The 14,088-nt window shown below is 50.1% G+C and overlaps 1 protein-coding gene across 2 annotated transcripts in view; it reads right to left on the reverse strand.

Annotated features, from left to right (window-relative positions):
* Window positions 1-300: 300 nt before the first annotated feature.
* The window catches only part of ADAMTS16 (ADAM metallopeptidase with thrombospondin type 1 motif 16), a 142,085-nt gene continuing 128,297 nt past the window's right edge, over window positions 301-14,088 (reverse strand). Inside the window, exons 19-24 of one of the 2 annotated variants that reach the window (XR_008380568.1) lie at window positions 7,560-7,761; window positions 7,268-7,462; window positions 6,021-6,245; window positions 2,204-2,351; window positions 1,241-1,494; window positions 301-474 (exon numbers count right to left, since the gene is read on the reverse strand). Coding sequence is in view for 1 of the 2 variants with exons in the window: in XM_053593313.1 (XP_053449288.1) it covers window positions 1,379-1,494; window positions 2,204-2,351; window positions 6,021-6,245; window positions 7,268-7,462; window positions 7,560-7,761 (886 nt within the window). In the remaining variant the exon portion in view is untranslated. Of the gene's footprint in view, window positions 1,495-2,203; window positions 2,352-6,020; window positions 6,246-7,267; window positions 7,463-7,559; window positions 7,762-14,088 lie in introns of both variants that reach the window. The other variant, XM_053593313.1, reaches the window with a different exon arrangement.

The raw sequence follows: 14,088 nt of genomic DNA on the forward strand, positions 1-14,088 counted from the left end.
CCCTCTCTATGTACTGCTTTTGTAGAGAACTGTAACACATGAAGGAGCATGGGTGAGGGCCCCCTCTTTTTAATTAAATGAGCACAAGGCCACCATCACTGGCCCCTGCAGCCTCCTCTGCCCTCTAGGACACTTCCTCCCTCCTGGACCAGGTCCCGCTGTTTCTTTGACATCTCAGAGCCCCCTTTCTCCCTCTTTGAGACCATTGCCTGGCACTGGCGATTGCCAGCCCTCACTCTCAAAAGTAGACTTTGTAAAGAACCATGAAATAGTTCCGAGCACACCATATCATATAAAATTTATTATAAAACTTCAGTAAATATAAATATCCAGGTACTCATCAGATCAGAGCCAGGCCACAGGAGAGGTGTGAGAAAACCAGCACCAAACATGCCGGGATGCTGGGGCCTGTGGCAGCTCACTACCCAGCATCCCTGACCTTCCTTCTCAGCCGGCAATGCAGACGTGAACAAACTTAGGGAGAAAATTTTACAAACCTTACAACACACAAAATAACACTTGGGACTCTAAGGTTATTACCACGTTGGCTAGGTGGCTCCTGTCTGTTACAGGAGAACGACTCTTAAGATCGCAGGGCTGTAACGTAAACTATACATCTCAACCGCTGTTTTGTAAAGAAAAGCGTTAAGGAATTGATTTCAACGGGAACACTCGCTTGCAAATAACTGAGAAAGATAAAACAGAAGATATCAAAAGTCTGTCCCCTATCTCAAGAATCTGAAGTGGACAGGAGCGCTGTAGCAAGGATTTCATTTTTTTCCATTTCCATATGCTAAGTCCCAGAGCCAAATGCAGCCCCTGGCAGGTGCCCCTAGAGATGACACCAGCTCTACGGCAGCTCCAGGTCCCTGTGAGGGACAAAAAATGCAGCTGGGTTGCAGGCAGAGCATGGGGCAGCCCTGGAGCTCCTGGCTCCTGCCCCCCTCTCACTGGTCATCCCTGACCGCCAGCGGCCTCCCACATGGGAGCAGGGGCTGACTCACTCAGGGGCAGGTATTTGTACATTTCCTTATTTCATGGACTTTCCTTCTTAGTATAAAGCATCGGATGTTTAGTGTTTAGCAAGTTGGCCTCCAAGTGTCTTTCTTGATTTGGCTGTGGGGCCAGTGAGGGCAAGCATCCCACCTCCTGCTCCATGGGCCCCCTCTGTCTGCCACACCGCAGCTGTGCACATGGGCACAGGTGTGCCCTCAGGCTCAGGGGCGACACGAGTACACACCACACTCTTGGGAAGAGAGCCTCAGTCTTTTTTCTTCCTGCATGGGTCTTCCTGGGATGTGTTCCAGTGGAGAAGGCATAGGTCCTTTTGTGGGCACCCCTGCCCTGCAGGTGCGCTCGTGCATGGGGAGCTGGTGGCTCACAGGTTGGACTTGGAGCAGGCTCTGCAGCACTGGCGGCCATAGAACTTGTGGGTGCACATTCCGTGCTGGGGCACCAGGTAGCACCAGTGGAAGGAGTCTTTGCAGAAGGCGTCTGAAAATGAGCAAACCCACTAGAGTCAGTGAGTGCTCCCGGGCACAGTGTCTCCCCTCACACTGTCAGCCAGTGATGGTTAGCAAAGAGAGCAGATCTGTCCTGTCCTGAAGCTGCTGAGCAGTGCCAGCCCTGCGCAACCTGCTCTTGTCACAGGACCTTTCTTGGATGGTTCCTGGGAAAAACCAAAATGTTCTTCTTGTGCCAAACCCACCCTCCCGACCACTCTCCACCCTGAGGCAATGGAGCCTCTGCGGACAGAATTCCAATGTCTAATTCTCTGGTTCAGCCAAACCGCTAGCTCACTGTGAAAAGCCTGGTGGCCCCGTCCCTGCAGCACCAGAGGCATTCTGTGTTGTGTGTGCAGGGTGGCACTTCGAGAGTATCCAGTGGGTAAGGGCTTTGGTTTAACTCGGGGGAAAGGCTCCTTAGGCCTAAGGTCGCCTTCTTTAAACACAGTGATAGCATCAAAATAGGCTTTCCTAAAGCTAGACATGTCACCATGACATTCTGCATGGCCGAGAGGTGGTAGCGTCTGATTTGTGGCCATTTCATCGCAGGACTGGAGGAAGAGATGCGAAGGGACAATATGTGTGGTGGAGGGGTGGGGGTGGGGCACAAGACCCGAAATCGAGGCCCTCCGGGGACCTGCTCCAGAAACCTGACAGCTCCCAAGACCCAGGCCCAGCCCAGGGGCCCCCATGCTCACCTTTCTTCTCTGCTATGGGGCAGAAGTGGGTGTTGCAGGCCAGGGAGGCTGTGGGCTTCTGGTGCAGGATGCAGCCCGATGCTGGCCGGCCCCCAGCCAGGCACTGCACGGACCTGGTCTGGACGCCACCCCCACAGCTGGCTGTGCACTGCAGGGAGACATATATGGGTCAGTGAGGCCGCCAGGCTCCTGGACACATGTTCAGCTATCAGTGCAGTTGCCATGAGCCAGGGGGAGAAGAGCATCTTTGCTGAGTTAGAGTCACACACGCCCTGACGCTGGTGGCAACCGTCCCTGTTCACCCTGCCCCTGAGCCTGCATCAGCCTGCCCTGGGCCAGGCCCCCTCAGAGCCTTCTCAACTGGCCAGTGACATAGCCACAGTGACCCTAAATGCTGTTCAGATGGGAGAGCCTTTGATGTGACAGGACATGCTCAGGCTTGAACTGCTGGGGTCTGAGGCCAAGGTCTTATCTGAGGGTTCCTGGCACTGGGCTCTTAGGGGCAAAGTATACTTTATAAAAAAGGGAGTAAATACAGTAAAAAAAAAGTGATAATCATGGATTGGTGTATTATCTCCTCAAACTATAGGTAGTGCTGAAAAAAACTACGAGCCCCTATAAGGCTCTCTCCAAGTCAGCCTCTGATCAGATACCAAGACAGGCCTTCCAGTGTTGGTTTCCACTTAAGGCACTTCAGAGCATGAGATTGCTGATGACACCGGTGCTGGCTTCTTCCCTAACTACAGTCCCGCGGGCTGGCCTTTGACACCGCTGGGTGAGGCAACCCCTCCTTTCTTCTTGCCCCCTGCCCTCTTGCACACATCTCCCTGCTACCTGCAACCGGACCCTCCAAGGTGGTCTCCCTCTGATTGCAGGTAGTTGGTCAAATTCTGGATTAAACTCAGAGTTAGGGTTGAAGGGAGAAATGCCCAGGAGTCTAGAATGCTCTTGAGTGAGTCACTGATGGTTTGATAGACAAGGAAACTGATGCATATCTGGGGGTGCCAGGGTTATTCTCTGAGCCTGGCATGAGAGAAATAGCGCCACTTGGTGGATGCCCTCCCTGGGCCCCCCTTTCTGGCAGTCCTGACCGGCAAAATCTTCATGACAGGTATCATAAAAATAAGTCCCTTCTAAACCCTGAGTTTCAGGGCTGTCCATGCTGAGGGAGGTGACCAGCAGCTGGGGCTCATTTTGCTGAGACAGTGGCATCTTCTAGGGCCCCAGTACTCTGAGTAGCATACAGGGGGGACACAGGAGGGAGGGGCACAGGCTGGTTAGACTGCCAGGTGCACATGCCACAAAATACAAGTGGGACCCAGGAGGCCAAGTTGGGTGGAGAAACCAGCAGATAAGAAACTGCAGAGACCAGAGGAATCTGAGCCTGCACCCACAGTCTAGACTAAGTTATGTAAATTGTGCTCAAAGGGCTATCAGTTCAAGAATGTAAAGAATGTGAGCATTTAAATGAGCACCTGCAGGAAGATGGGGTCAGGTGCCATTTTGGAAGTCCCCTGCCTGGTGGATAAACTAAATGGCTGCTTTAAAAATGCAAAGGTAATACTGTGAAACACTGGGGCCTCACATGCCCAGGCTTACAGGACAGCACCTCAGGCCCATCCCTGCAGGGGAGGCAGCTCCCCAGGCCAGACCCAACCTGCCGGCCAGTGAGCCAGCAGCCACCAAACCTGCTGGCTTCTTTCCAGGACCTGCTTCCATCAGACTTGCAAAGTGACTTAACCCCCCTGGGACAGGGCATAAGTGCCACAGGACTCACAGGCCTCCACCCGCCCCGCCCCGCCCCGCCAGAGCAGAGAAGTTGGAAACACAGAGTCCTGAAAACTGCAAGCTGAGGGCGTGGTTTGTTCTTCTTTCTTTTTCTCTCTTTGGATAAGGGGTGGCTGGGCTCTGTGACTGCATCTGGGACATCAGAGAGGCTTCCCTGCTATGCTTCAAACCCAATTTCAGCCAAAGTTGTCAATAATTCAGTTTTGATATGTGACTATGGCAACCAGGAAAGAAGTGGGCAGATTGACGTCTGATTTCTGAGTTATCAGGGTCACATTCTAGAGGCAGATGTTTTATCTGTATTTATCTTCCTGAACATTCCCTCAAACCACAGTTCTGGCCTTTGTCCCTGCAGCCTGCATGTAGGTAACTCCTCAGCTGCCCTGGTGCTCCAGGAGCTTCCCAGGGGGCTGGTGCTGGAGAGTGCAGCTCACAGAACTCCGCAGCTGCCCCTGTGCCTCTGGTTGAATTTCTTTCTTTCTTTCTTTTTAATGTCTCCAGCAAACAGAAACTTGAGCTAAATTCTTTTCATAATCAGCATCTGGGGAAAAATTTCATTCTTGCTGAGGATTTTATGCCTCAATTGAAAAAGAAGAGATTTTGCCATTTTTCAAATCGTGTAAATGGTTCCAAAATAATTAATATGTGATTTGATTTTTTTTTTTTGTCACTGATTCTCTTACTCAACAGCTACTGGTCTCTTGCCTCCAGGTGTAGAGCAGGCATTCTACTGGGCTTTGGACACCAAGGGGTGGACATAGCACGTGGCCCCAGCCTCAGGTACTGACAGAGCCTCCTTTCCATGATTTGCTTTCAAAAAGCCAACATTCAGCCCATGATGATGATGGGCTCCAGGAGGGCCTTTGTTCTGCTGCCCAGAAGGAGGGTGCAGTGCAATGAGCTCTGGCACAGGACCACTGTAGGACCCGAGGACACCGACATGGTGGCCATGCTCTAGGGTCACATGGTACACGTGGGCCTCACTGAGCAGGAGAGCTCCTGTGAGGCAGACTCTCTGTGCCTCAGTTTCCTCATCTGTGGAATGGGGATGATAATGTTACCTCCCTAAGAGGCTGCTAAAAGAGATAAAGGACTTGGCGCAGAGGAGGGTCGGTACCAGGACTTTCCTCGGGGTTAGCTGCTGTCACTACCTGCATTCCTGTGTGTTCCTATGTGGCACCCAGCCAGGAATGGTGAGGACATTCAGGGAGGGAGCACAGAGGACCCTGGCAGAGCTGGGCGTGGCTGGGGGTGTGTGCACAGGCTGTCCCTGCCACACAACACTCTTATCCCAGGCTGCTTCCTTCTGCCTTCATCTCCATGGAGAGGAAAGCATCAGAGTGGCTCCTGCAGCAGCCAGGACACCTCTGCACCTAGAAAAGAGGCTCGCTCTGCCAGCCACGAGGAATGAAGGGCCCCTCTCCTGGGCAGGGGCAGGCAGTGTGGAAGCTCAGGGCTGGCCTGAAGAGCATGGGCTGCCCATCAACCCCTAGATGGCCTAGCGGTTGGGGCCCACCTGCTGTGAGAGCAGAAATACCAGGGGGAGTGACAGGAGGGAGGGTGCAGACCTGGGACAAGCAGGAAGCCAGAAACCAAGAGCCAGAGCCACAGGACACCTGCCCAGAGGGCGTGTGTGGCCCTGGCAGGAGCCAGGTAGGGGCTGGGGAGGAAGGCAGGTGGGCTACAGGCAGCCCAGAAACTTGCCATCACCTGCTCACCCCACGTCCCACACTCCTTCCCCCTTCACACGCACCTCTGCGGAATTCTGCCCAGATTTACTGAAAGCATTGTTTTTCTTCATACCTAACTGGGTGACATTTAGAACAAAACACATGAACCTTAAAGAGAGTCAGTAACATTTGGAGACCATCAGAAACCACAGCCAGGAACAGGGCTGGGCACACACTGTCTGGGAGAAAACCCTGACCAAGGCGCTCTGTCCGTGGGGGAACACAAGCCCTGGCGGAATACTTGCCCACAAGCCAGCTGCCGACTGGTGGGGCAGGAAGCTGTGTCCACCTTCCCGTACCTGAGACCAGGGTGAGGCAAACCAGCTGCCCCTTGAGGGGGCCGAGGCTGCATACAGGGGGTGCTTGGGGCATGGAAACAGGGCGCAGGCGCGGTCCAGCTCCAGGTCGGGCTTGGGCAGATGCAAACACTTCTTGGAGGCCAGCTCTCGATACTTCCCAGAAACGTACTTTTCCGCACACCGTAAGAAACGTTTCTGCGTTCCTCTTTCACATGTCACAGGGCACTGAAAACAGGGAGCAAAGCTGTGAGTGAAAAGTGCCTTAGTTCCCTTGAAAAATTAGGGGGGTCACAATGTTCCCCAAAGATGCGGGCTTGGACATTTATATGTGTATACATTAAATGACATTTACTGGACCTTAACATTTTTAAAAAAGGCATTATAGTTTTTATCATAAGGAAAGGGAGATCTGGAGGTCACAGTGGCACAAAACCATGGGGTGTAAGCAGGGACCGGGCAGTTAGAAGCCATGAAGGGTGAAATTCTAAAGCTACCATTTCCCTGGAAAATTCAACTGTTGGGCTGTCACTGATATTATTAGGGTGTACTTAATTTTTTTTTTTTTTTTTTTTTGGCCGCTTTTGGCCGGAGCAGGTTCGAACCCACCACCTCCGTATATGGTGCTGGCGCCCTACTCCTTTGAGCCACAGGCTCCGCCCGATGTACTGAAATTAATACTCAAGGGCAGAGGGGAAACACCACAGCTCCATGGATGAATCCACCCAACTTCGGGCATAATGCTTGGCCCTAAAGCAGGGGCAGGCAGAGGAAAGCCAGGGCTCACAAATCTCCCCCAGAAACATGAGCAGCCTGTGCAGAAAGCAAGTACGCAGGGAAACCCACTGGCTCCGCTCGGAGGTGGCTCCCAGCCCCAGCGGGGCTGCCAAACACTCTGGCCTGTGCAGAGGTGCCCTGAGCAAACCAGATGCCCAGGCGGAGGGACACACAGGAGCAAAGCACACGGTTGAACCTCCAGGCGTGGAGGGTCTTTAGGAGAGAGGCTTGGCTCTGGGACTGCTGACTCATGGTGGGGGTCCCCCACATAGACTGCTGGACTGTTTTTCCTAGGCAGACAAGTCCGGGGCAACACCTGTGCGCATTCCCAGCTTGCACTGGTGCCCTCAGGCTTAAAGGTGTGTTTTCTGCACCTTAAGGGAGAGGGAGCTGGAAGGTTCCCCTTCATCGCTGTACCAGGCTTAAGGGGGAAGCTCTGGGCGCGGGGTGCGCTCACCTGGGACCCCACCTACCTGGGACCAGGCAGACACAAGCCACTGCAGCTTCTTGTGGCCATGGCAGCGCTGCAGCAGGCAGACCTCGTGCGTCCTGGGCTTGGGCTCTGAGGTACAGGCGGCGTCCGGCAGCAGCTGCGCTTTGGGCCCAGGGTCGGTGCTCTTACAGGTCACCACGCGCTTCCTCCAGCCCTTCCCGCAGGTTCGGGAGCACTAGGGGAGGAGTCCGCTCAGAGCCGGGTAGGGGCCTCGTGGGCAGGTCACACCACGGGGCCCGGCCGCCCCCGCCGTCCCCCACCAGCGCTCTTACCTCGGCCCAGGGCCCGGTGCTCCAGGCCGGCGGGCAGCGCTGCGGGTTGCAGGCCTGGCGACCTGGGGGCGCGGGCTGCGGGCACAGGCCGGCGGGGACCGGCTCTGCGTGGTGGGGAGCGCGCCGCGTGCAGCGCACGGTCCGGGTCTGGACGCCCCCGCCACACGTTCGGCTGCAGGCGCTCCAGTTCCCCGCCGACCAGCTGGGAGGGCATAGAGAGGGGCGTGAGGGCCATGGCCAGAGAGGGTCCCCACCACGTCGGGGTATCCTTTTGGTTCCCGCTCTGCAAGGCTCGCCCTAGCCCTGCCGCTTTGATTTGGGCTCGGGGTGGGAGTGGGGGGTCTGTCGTTCTTTCTTGCCCCTGGCTTCTGGGTTCCAGTGTCCTTGGAAATGAACCGTGTCAGCAGAGGGTGTGTTTAAATAGAGTATTTCAAACATATAAAAATTGAAAAAGCAAGATACCCTTTGTGTGCCCATCCACCCAACTTCATCAGTTATCAGGGTATTTCAAGTAAATCTCAGACACGTAGATATTTTGATCTGCATGTCTAAAACATAAGAATTCTTTGTTGTTTTTGAACATAACCATAATATGATTATAAAATCTAAAAAATGAATGATAATTCATTAACCTCACTAAATATTCAGTGTCCCAATTCCAATTGTGTTATAATTGCAGAACTTAACTATCTGCTCATTTGAAGACTCCAAATAAAGCCCACACTTTGCAGGCGGGTGTCCTGCCCTCTTGTCTATAAATTCCCTTAGTCCCATCATTGTTCTATTCACTTTATTTGTTTCAGAATACCTTACCTAGCGCTCATAGCACTTTTTGCTGAGTACTGGATTTTGGCACCTCCATCTCTCCCTGTCCTCTGTCTTCCTATTATTTGGAGCTGGATCCAGAGGCTTTATCAGATTATGGTTCAAGTTTTCATATGACAGTTTCCTAAATGATGATGCATTCTTCCAATGGGAGGCTCCTGATGTCTGTTCATTTTTCTCTCAATCTTTTAGCAGCTACTACTGATGCTCATTAACATTTGGTCTCAAAGCCATCTTTTTTTCCTTGATAATAACCAAAAAAATCAACATCCATCAAGCATGAATGTTGGCAGACAGCAGGCGATGGGAAGAGGGTCGGGGTCAGGTCTGGGCTCAGCCCTACGGGCACCTCGAGGCTGGCTTTGCACATGTTCAGCTACAGGGGGGCTTAATGTGCGTGGGGGCCTGGTGAAGAGCACATTGGGAAGAGGGGACACCCAGGAGGTCAAATGGGACTCAACAAGCTGGAGGGCCCGAGCTCCCTACAGGACTCAGCAACCATCTGGAGTATAAGAGGACTTGAGGATCTTCACTCACATTTATCTCCCTGCTTAGCTCCCATGAGCCAAGACGGGAGGGGAGGGGAGGTGTATTTGCAAAAACCGAAAATTCTGTGCAAGACTTTGGCAAAGACAAAGAGCTGTCTTTGTAAAAGACACCTCTCAAGGGTAAGGAGAAGCCAATCCTCATTCTCAGGTAGCAGCAGTGTGAAGATGAGGTAGGTTGACCATGGGCTGCCCAGCCGGCTTCCTCTGGCCAGTCCTGAGTCTTGGAGCCCTGGGCTGCCTGAGAGGCTTTGCCCTTGGCTATGTCTATCACCTTTGGTCTTCAGCTGCTCAGCCTTTCCAAGGGTGGGTTAGGAGAGCACTGAGTTTCTCCTGAATCTTGAGGCGAGACAGGATTTGCAAAGATCTGAGGTTTGGGCTTTGGCTTTTTCACCATCCTACTCCAAACCCTGAGAGTCATCGTCAGGTAGAGGAGGCAAAGCAACAGCCACAGAGCCCAGCCAGGATCTCCTGAGGCTCCTGCTACCCTCACTCACGGGACTGGGAGTGGTGACTTTGTGGACCCAAGTTATATGTGGAGATGGCAAACAGCCAGAATCCAACCCATTAGAGGTAACCACCACAATTACTTCCTCAAATTTGCTTCCAGCACTTCCTGTGTGTGTAAATATATTTTTTAACATGGTTAAGAGCAGTTGCAGATATGCAACTTTTTATTCAGGATTTTAAAAACAGTGTCTAAAACAAGCATCTTCTCACAGTGCAACGCTTTGCACACATATTTTCAGTATCTGATTTCATGATATGAACAATGGAACATAAGTATCTGAGTATAGAGCCACAGTAAAAACGGGTGAACTGTCAAGTCCAGGAGACCAGCAGCATCCTGAAATTGCGCTGGTTCCCTGTATGCCCTGTCTGTCAAGATTTCTGAGTAAAACCATCAGTACCCTTCCTTACGTTCTCAAATGCAGCATGAACAAGTAATTTTGGAGCCAAGTTTGGGACTCTTGAAAAGTCCTTAAGATAAATTTGGTGGTGGGAGAGGAACTAATGCTATTTCTCAGTGGAAATGGAAGCCGTCCCATCCATACTCTTGACAGCCTCACCAGATTGCTGGGTGCCTTTACGTTGAGTTGCACCATAGTCTTTTTATAAGGCCTGACAGTTAAGTTCACAAACTCATCCCACAAAAAGCACTACACATGTCATTAGTGAATATCACTGTGTCACCTTTGAAGTGCTCCCCTTGGGAAACTATGCACCTATGCCAGCGCCTAGTCAAAGCTATTTTAGAACTCTTTTTCTGGAATGTCCATCAAAGTTGTCATTGTATTACTCTTGATATCCTGAATGTCATCAAAATATATTTCTTTCAATACTTCCTTTATCTTTAGGTAAAGAAAAACGTAATTGAGGGCTAGATAAGGTGAGCAGGAAGGGTGTTCCAAAAGTAATTTGTTTACTGGCTAACACTCCCTCCCAGACTGTGCTGGTGAGCTGGTGCATTGTCGTGATGCAAGAGCCATGTGGTGTTGGCCATGATTTTCAGTTAAGATTTTCTTATTTCTCTATTGATTTTTATTTGGTATGCTGTGTTTCTCACAGTCAGCCTATGACTTTGAAGACAATTTGACAAACTTTTACAATGTTTTTGTCAGTTCTGCTCATTACTGGTTACCCTGGCCTCTCTTCATCAGTGATGCCTTCCCTCCTCTGAGAAACATTTAATCCACTGGCTTTTTCCTCATGGCATTATCCTCATAAACTTAGACTAACATATCCCTGATTTTACTTCCACTCTTGCCAAGTTTAATGAAAAATTTTTGAGTGTTTGTTCATTGCTCTAATTCAAGCTCATTCTCAGGACAACACACAAGTACACACAACAATAATGAATACCACTCAGCAAGACACCACCACACATCAACAAGAACACAGCTGTGAGACACTGATATACCAAGGTTAGGGAACTTTACCGAGTTGTTTGTACAGTGCTGCAAATGTAAGCTTACAATGACAAGTTCTCAAATCACTTGTCAGACCTCACACTTACTTTTGTTCATAAGTAAGCTATTTTATACCAAGTGTTTTTCCTGAAGAGATTCCACTATGTTTTTTAAAAAAATATGAAAATCTATAATATGAATTTTTATGTACATAAAAAGAAAATATGTCAGTGTTGTAGGAACTGTTCATATTAACTGGGGAAATGCTTCCATTTTTCAGTCTCAACAAGATTAGTGTTTCTTATTACATGCTAAACCATCTAAATTATGCATTCTTCCTGTGTAAGTTCAGTGTTTGGCTCCATGGCAGTGATAATTCTGCATCTGGAGCCTCCAGTTGCTCCATTGCCACCTCTTGTGCTTTTGTGTTGTTTTTATGTCTCCTCTCCTTTCTTACATTTGCTTTCTCAATCCTGCAGCCTTATAAATTATAATCGTTGTGTCCACATCAAGCTGTGAAAGACATTTTGGCAGCCTGGAGGCTTTTCACACCATCTCGTTAAGCCTCCTTCCCCAGGATCTCAAGATGTTCCAACTGGGCTAGTCCATTCTCTGCCCTTCTCTCGCAACCACAAGTCATTACTAAGTCCTCCCGAACAGAGGTCATGCATACCACATCATTCGTACCACATGCCAAGTGTCTGTTCTGTTTCACAAACTGAGCTCTAGGGAAATGTCTTCATTTCAGATCATGAGCAAGTCAAAATCCATACAAGGTTCAGTGCCAATGTCTGAGACTTCTATGAACAGTAATAAGCTGTGTTCAGTAGCTGGTCAGTTGCTTGCAATAGGATCACTGCTTTGTTTGGGTTTTCCTGAGTCCACCATTTGGAACAACACCAGGGCTGGTATTACCCAGCTCAGTCAGTCTCCGAGGCAGGGCACGGCAGGGCTCAGCACTCAGCAACTCAGTATTCCCGCTGCCCAGGGCCCATCCATGGTGCATGCCTTTCTAACCCTCCGTGCTGCTGGAAGAAGCGATGGAATTTAAAGTTCCCACTCAACAGTTTAGGTGGTATTTTCTGGTATCATTTGTTCAATTCTTAATATACTTAATGGTCAGCAGTCATTGGCGATTTCTTAATAAAATGACTCTTCAATTTTTAGAAAATAAAAAATAACATTTTGATTTGGGTGTGTAATGTTTCCTTTTACCCAACAAGGATAAAATACCTTGTCATTAAGCACCACACAAGCAGCTGATGTGTTGTGACAATGGTTCTGAACCAGAGGCCAGCCCTGGCCTGGACCCGAGCCTCATGCTGCTCAGAGCTGAGCCCCACCCAGGGCCATCCGAGCTCTGCTGATGGATTTAACATCAGTCTCTGCAAAATTTAGCTTCAGTTTCTTTTGCCTGTTAATGCTTTCTGAATTTTCAAGATCCAGCACTCTACCGCTTTATGGAAGACATTATTCTTAGTAAAGCTTCACAAGAATGGAGAAGCTTGAATCCTATGTACTCAATTTTGATATGAGGACAATTAATGACAATTAAGGTTATGGGGGGGAAGCAGAAAGAGGGACGGAGGGAGGGGGGTGGGGCCTTGGTGTGTGTCACACTTTATGGGGGCAAGACATGATTGCAAGAGGGACTTTACCTATCAATTGCAATCAGTGTAACCTGGCTTATTGTACCCTCAATGAATCCCCAACAATAAAAAAAAAAAAAAAAAAAGAATAACTCTTGGCCTTCTAGATAGAGGCCTCTCAGCCCAATAAAGATGTATAGTAACTATGGGTAGCAACCTTGTCACGGCACAGACCTGCAAGAGGCCAGGCTCCTGATCAGGAACGCACAGCTGGACTTAGTTCCAGAGGGGTGGTATGGGAGATGGCCCAGGGCACAGCTTTCCCTATCTGCACCGGTCAGGCTTGGTTACACCTGGCTTTTGGACCCTCAGCACATCTGTCATAGGGCTCCAGTAGCTTCTCGTAATAACGCCAGTCACTTTTGTGACTTTTGTGACTGTGCACATGCTCAATTCCCAGATGGCTCAGGGGTTAGGACAGCTGCCTACGTGACCTGAGAGGACAGGTAGTATGTGAGTTCTAAAGACACAGCAACCTTCCCTTCATGTGAAACAGCAGCATCGTTATGTGTGTAAGTAGTAATCTGAGATCTACCATGCTCTTCTTTTAAATTAAATGTTTTAGAGATAATAATGGACATTCGACAATAAACAGATGCCACTTTGAAAAGGCTTCCTTTTCCATAGGAAAAATAAAAGGTGCTATAAAAATTAACTTTAGGCATACAGAGTGGATATCAGCTGATAGGACAGTGGCCAAGGTTAGCAGAATGTGGGGAAAAGTGGAAGAGAGACGCTGACATCCTAAGCCCCCCTGGCATATGAACTACCACTGACTGGGGAATTTATCATTGATCTGTGTCAAAGGACATTTCATCAGTATCACTTGGTGCCAGCTGCACTCCCAGCAAGTTCAGAGGCAGTTGAACGAGACACAGTCCAGCTCTGAAAGATACAGTGATCTTGGTAACCAGAGGTGCGACTCCCTGTTCGGGGTTGTGAGGTAGACAGCACTGTGCTGGCATACGTCACCCTTGGCAGCAACGCACTTAACGGCTCCAAATCCCTCTAAGACCAGCAGTAAGTGCATCAAAAGTGACGGCAACATGTCACACAGTCTCATCCCCTCTCTACCACGGTGGGATGCTGTCTGGGCAGGCCAGGACCCTGGGTCTGGATGGCTTTCCACATGGGAAGGGAAAGCCCATTTCTGAAAGTGTTTGGCAAGGAGCGGGGCCTGGAGACTGGGCCTTGCCGTCAGCACTTCGGAGCTCGCAGTTTCACAGTTGCTTCATTGTCTTCAACAGCCGAACCACTTTGTTCGACTTGGGAAACTGAAGGAGAGGTTTATACCGAGGCAGACACGGACATGGAGTTGTTTCCCTGTCTAACTCTCTGCCGAAGCACACGAAACGAAGCCAAATCAGTAAGACATCAAACCCTCACCCAAGCAGGCAGTGCCCTGACTGTTAATTTTACTGACTGTGAAAAGCCAAAGGTGTGTGGAGTGTTACTCTGCAGAGGTGGACCTGCTACTTCCGCCAGGGTTTCATGCCTCACTGTTCTGTCAGCAGATTTTATCTTAAAAAGAATCGTCAGGTCTACAGAGCATTCTCTCTGGGGAAAAACAGGGAAAATGGAATTACAGCGGACAGACAAG

The sequence above is a fragment of the Nycticebus coucang genome, chromosome 1 (genome assembly GCF_027406575.1).
Source record: "Nycticebus coucang isolate mNycCou1 chromosome 1, mNycCou1.pri, whole genome shotgun sequence".
NCBI lineage: Eukaryota > Metazoa > Chordata > Mammalia > Primates > Lorisidae > Nycticebus > Nycticebus coucang.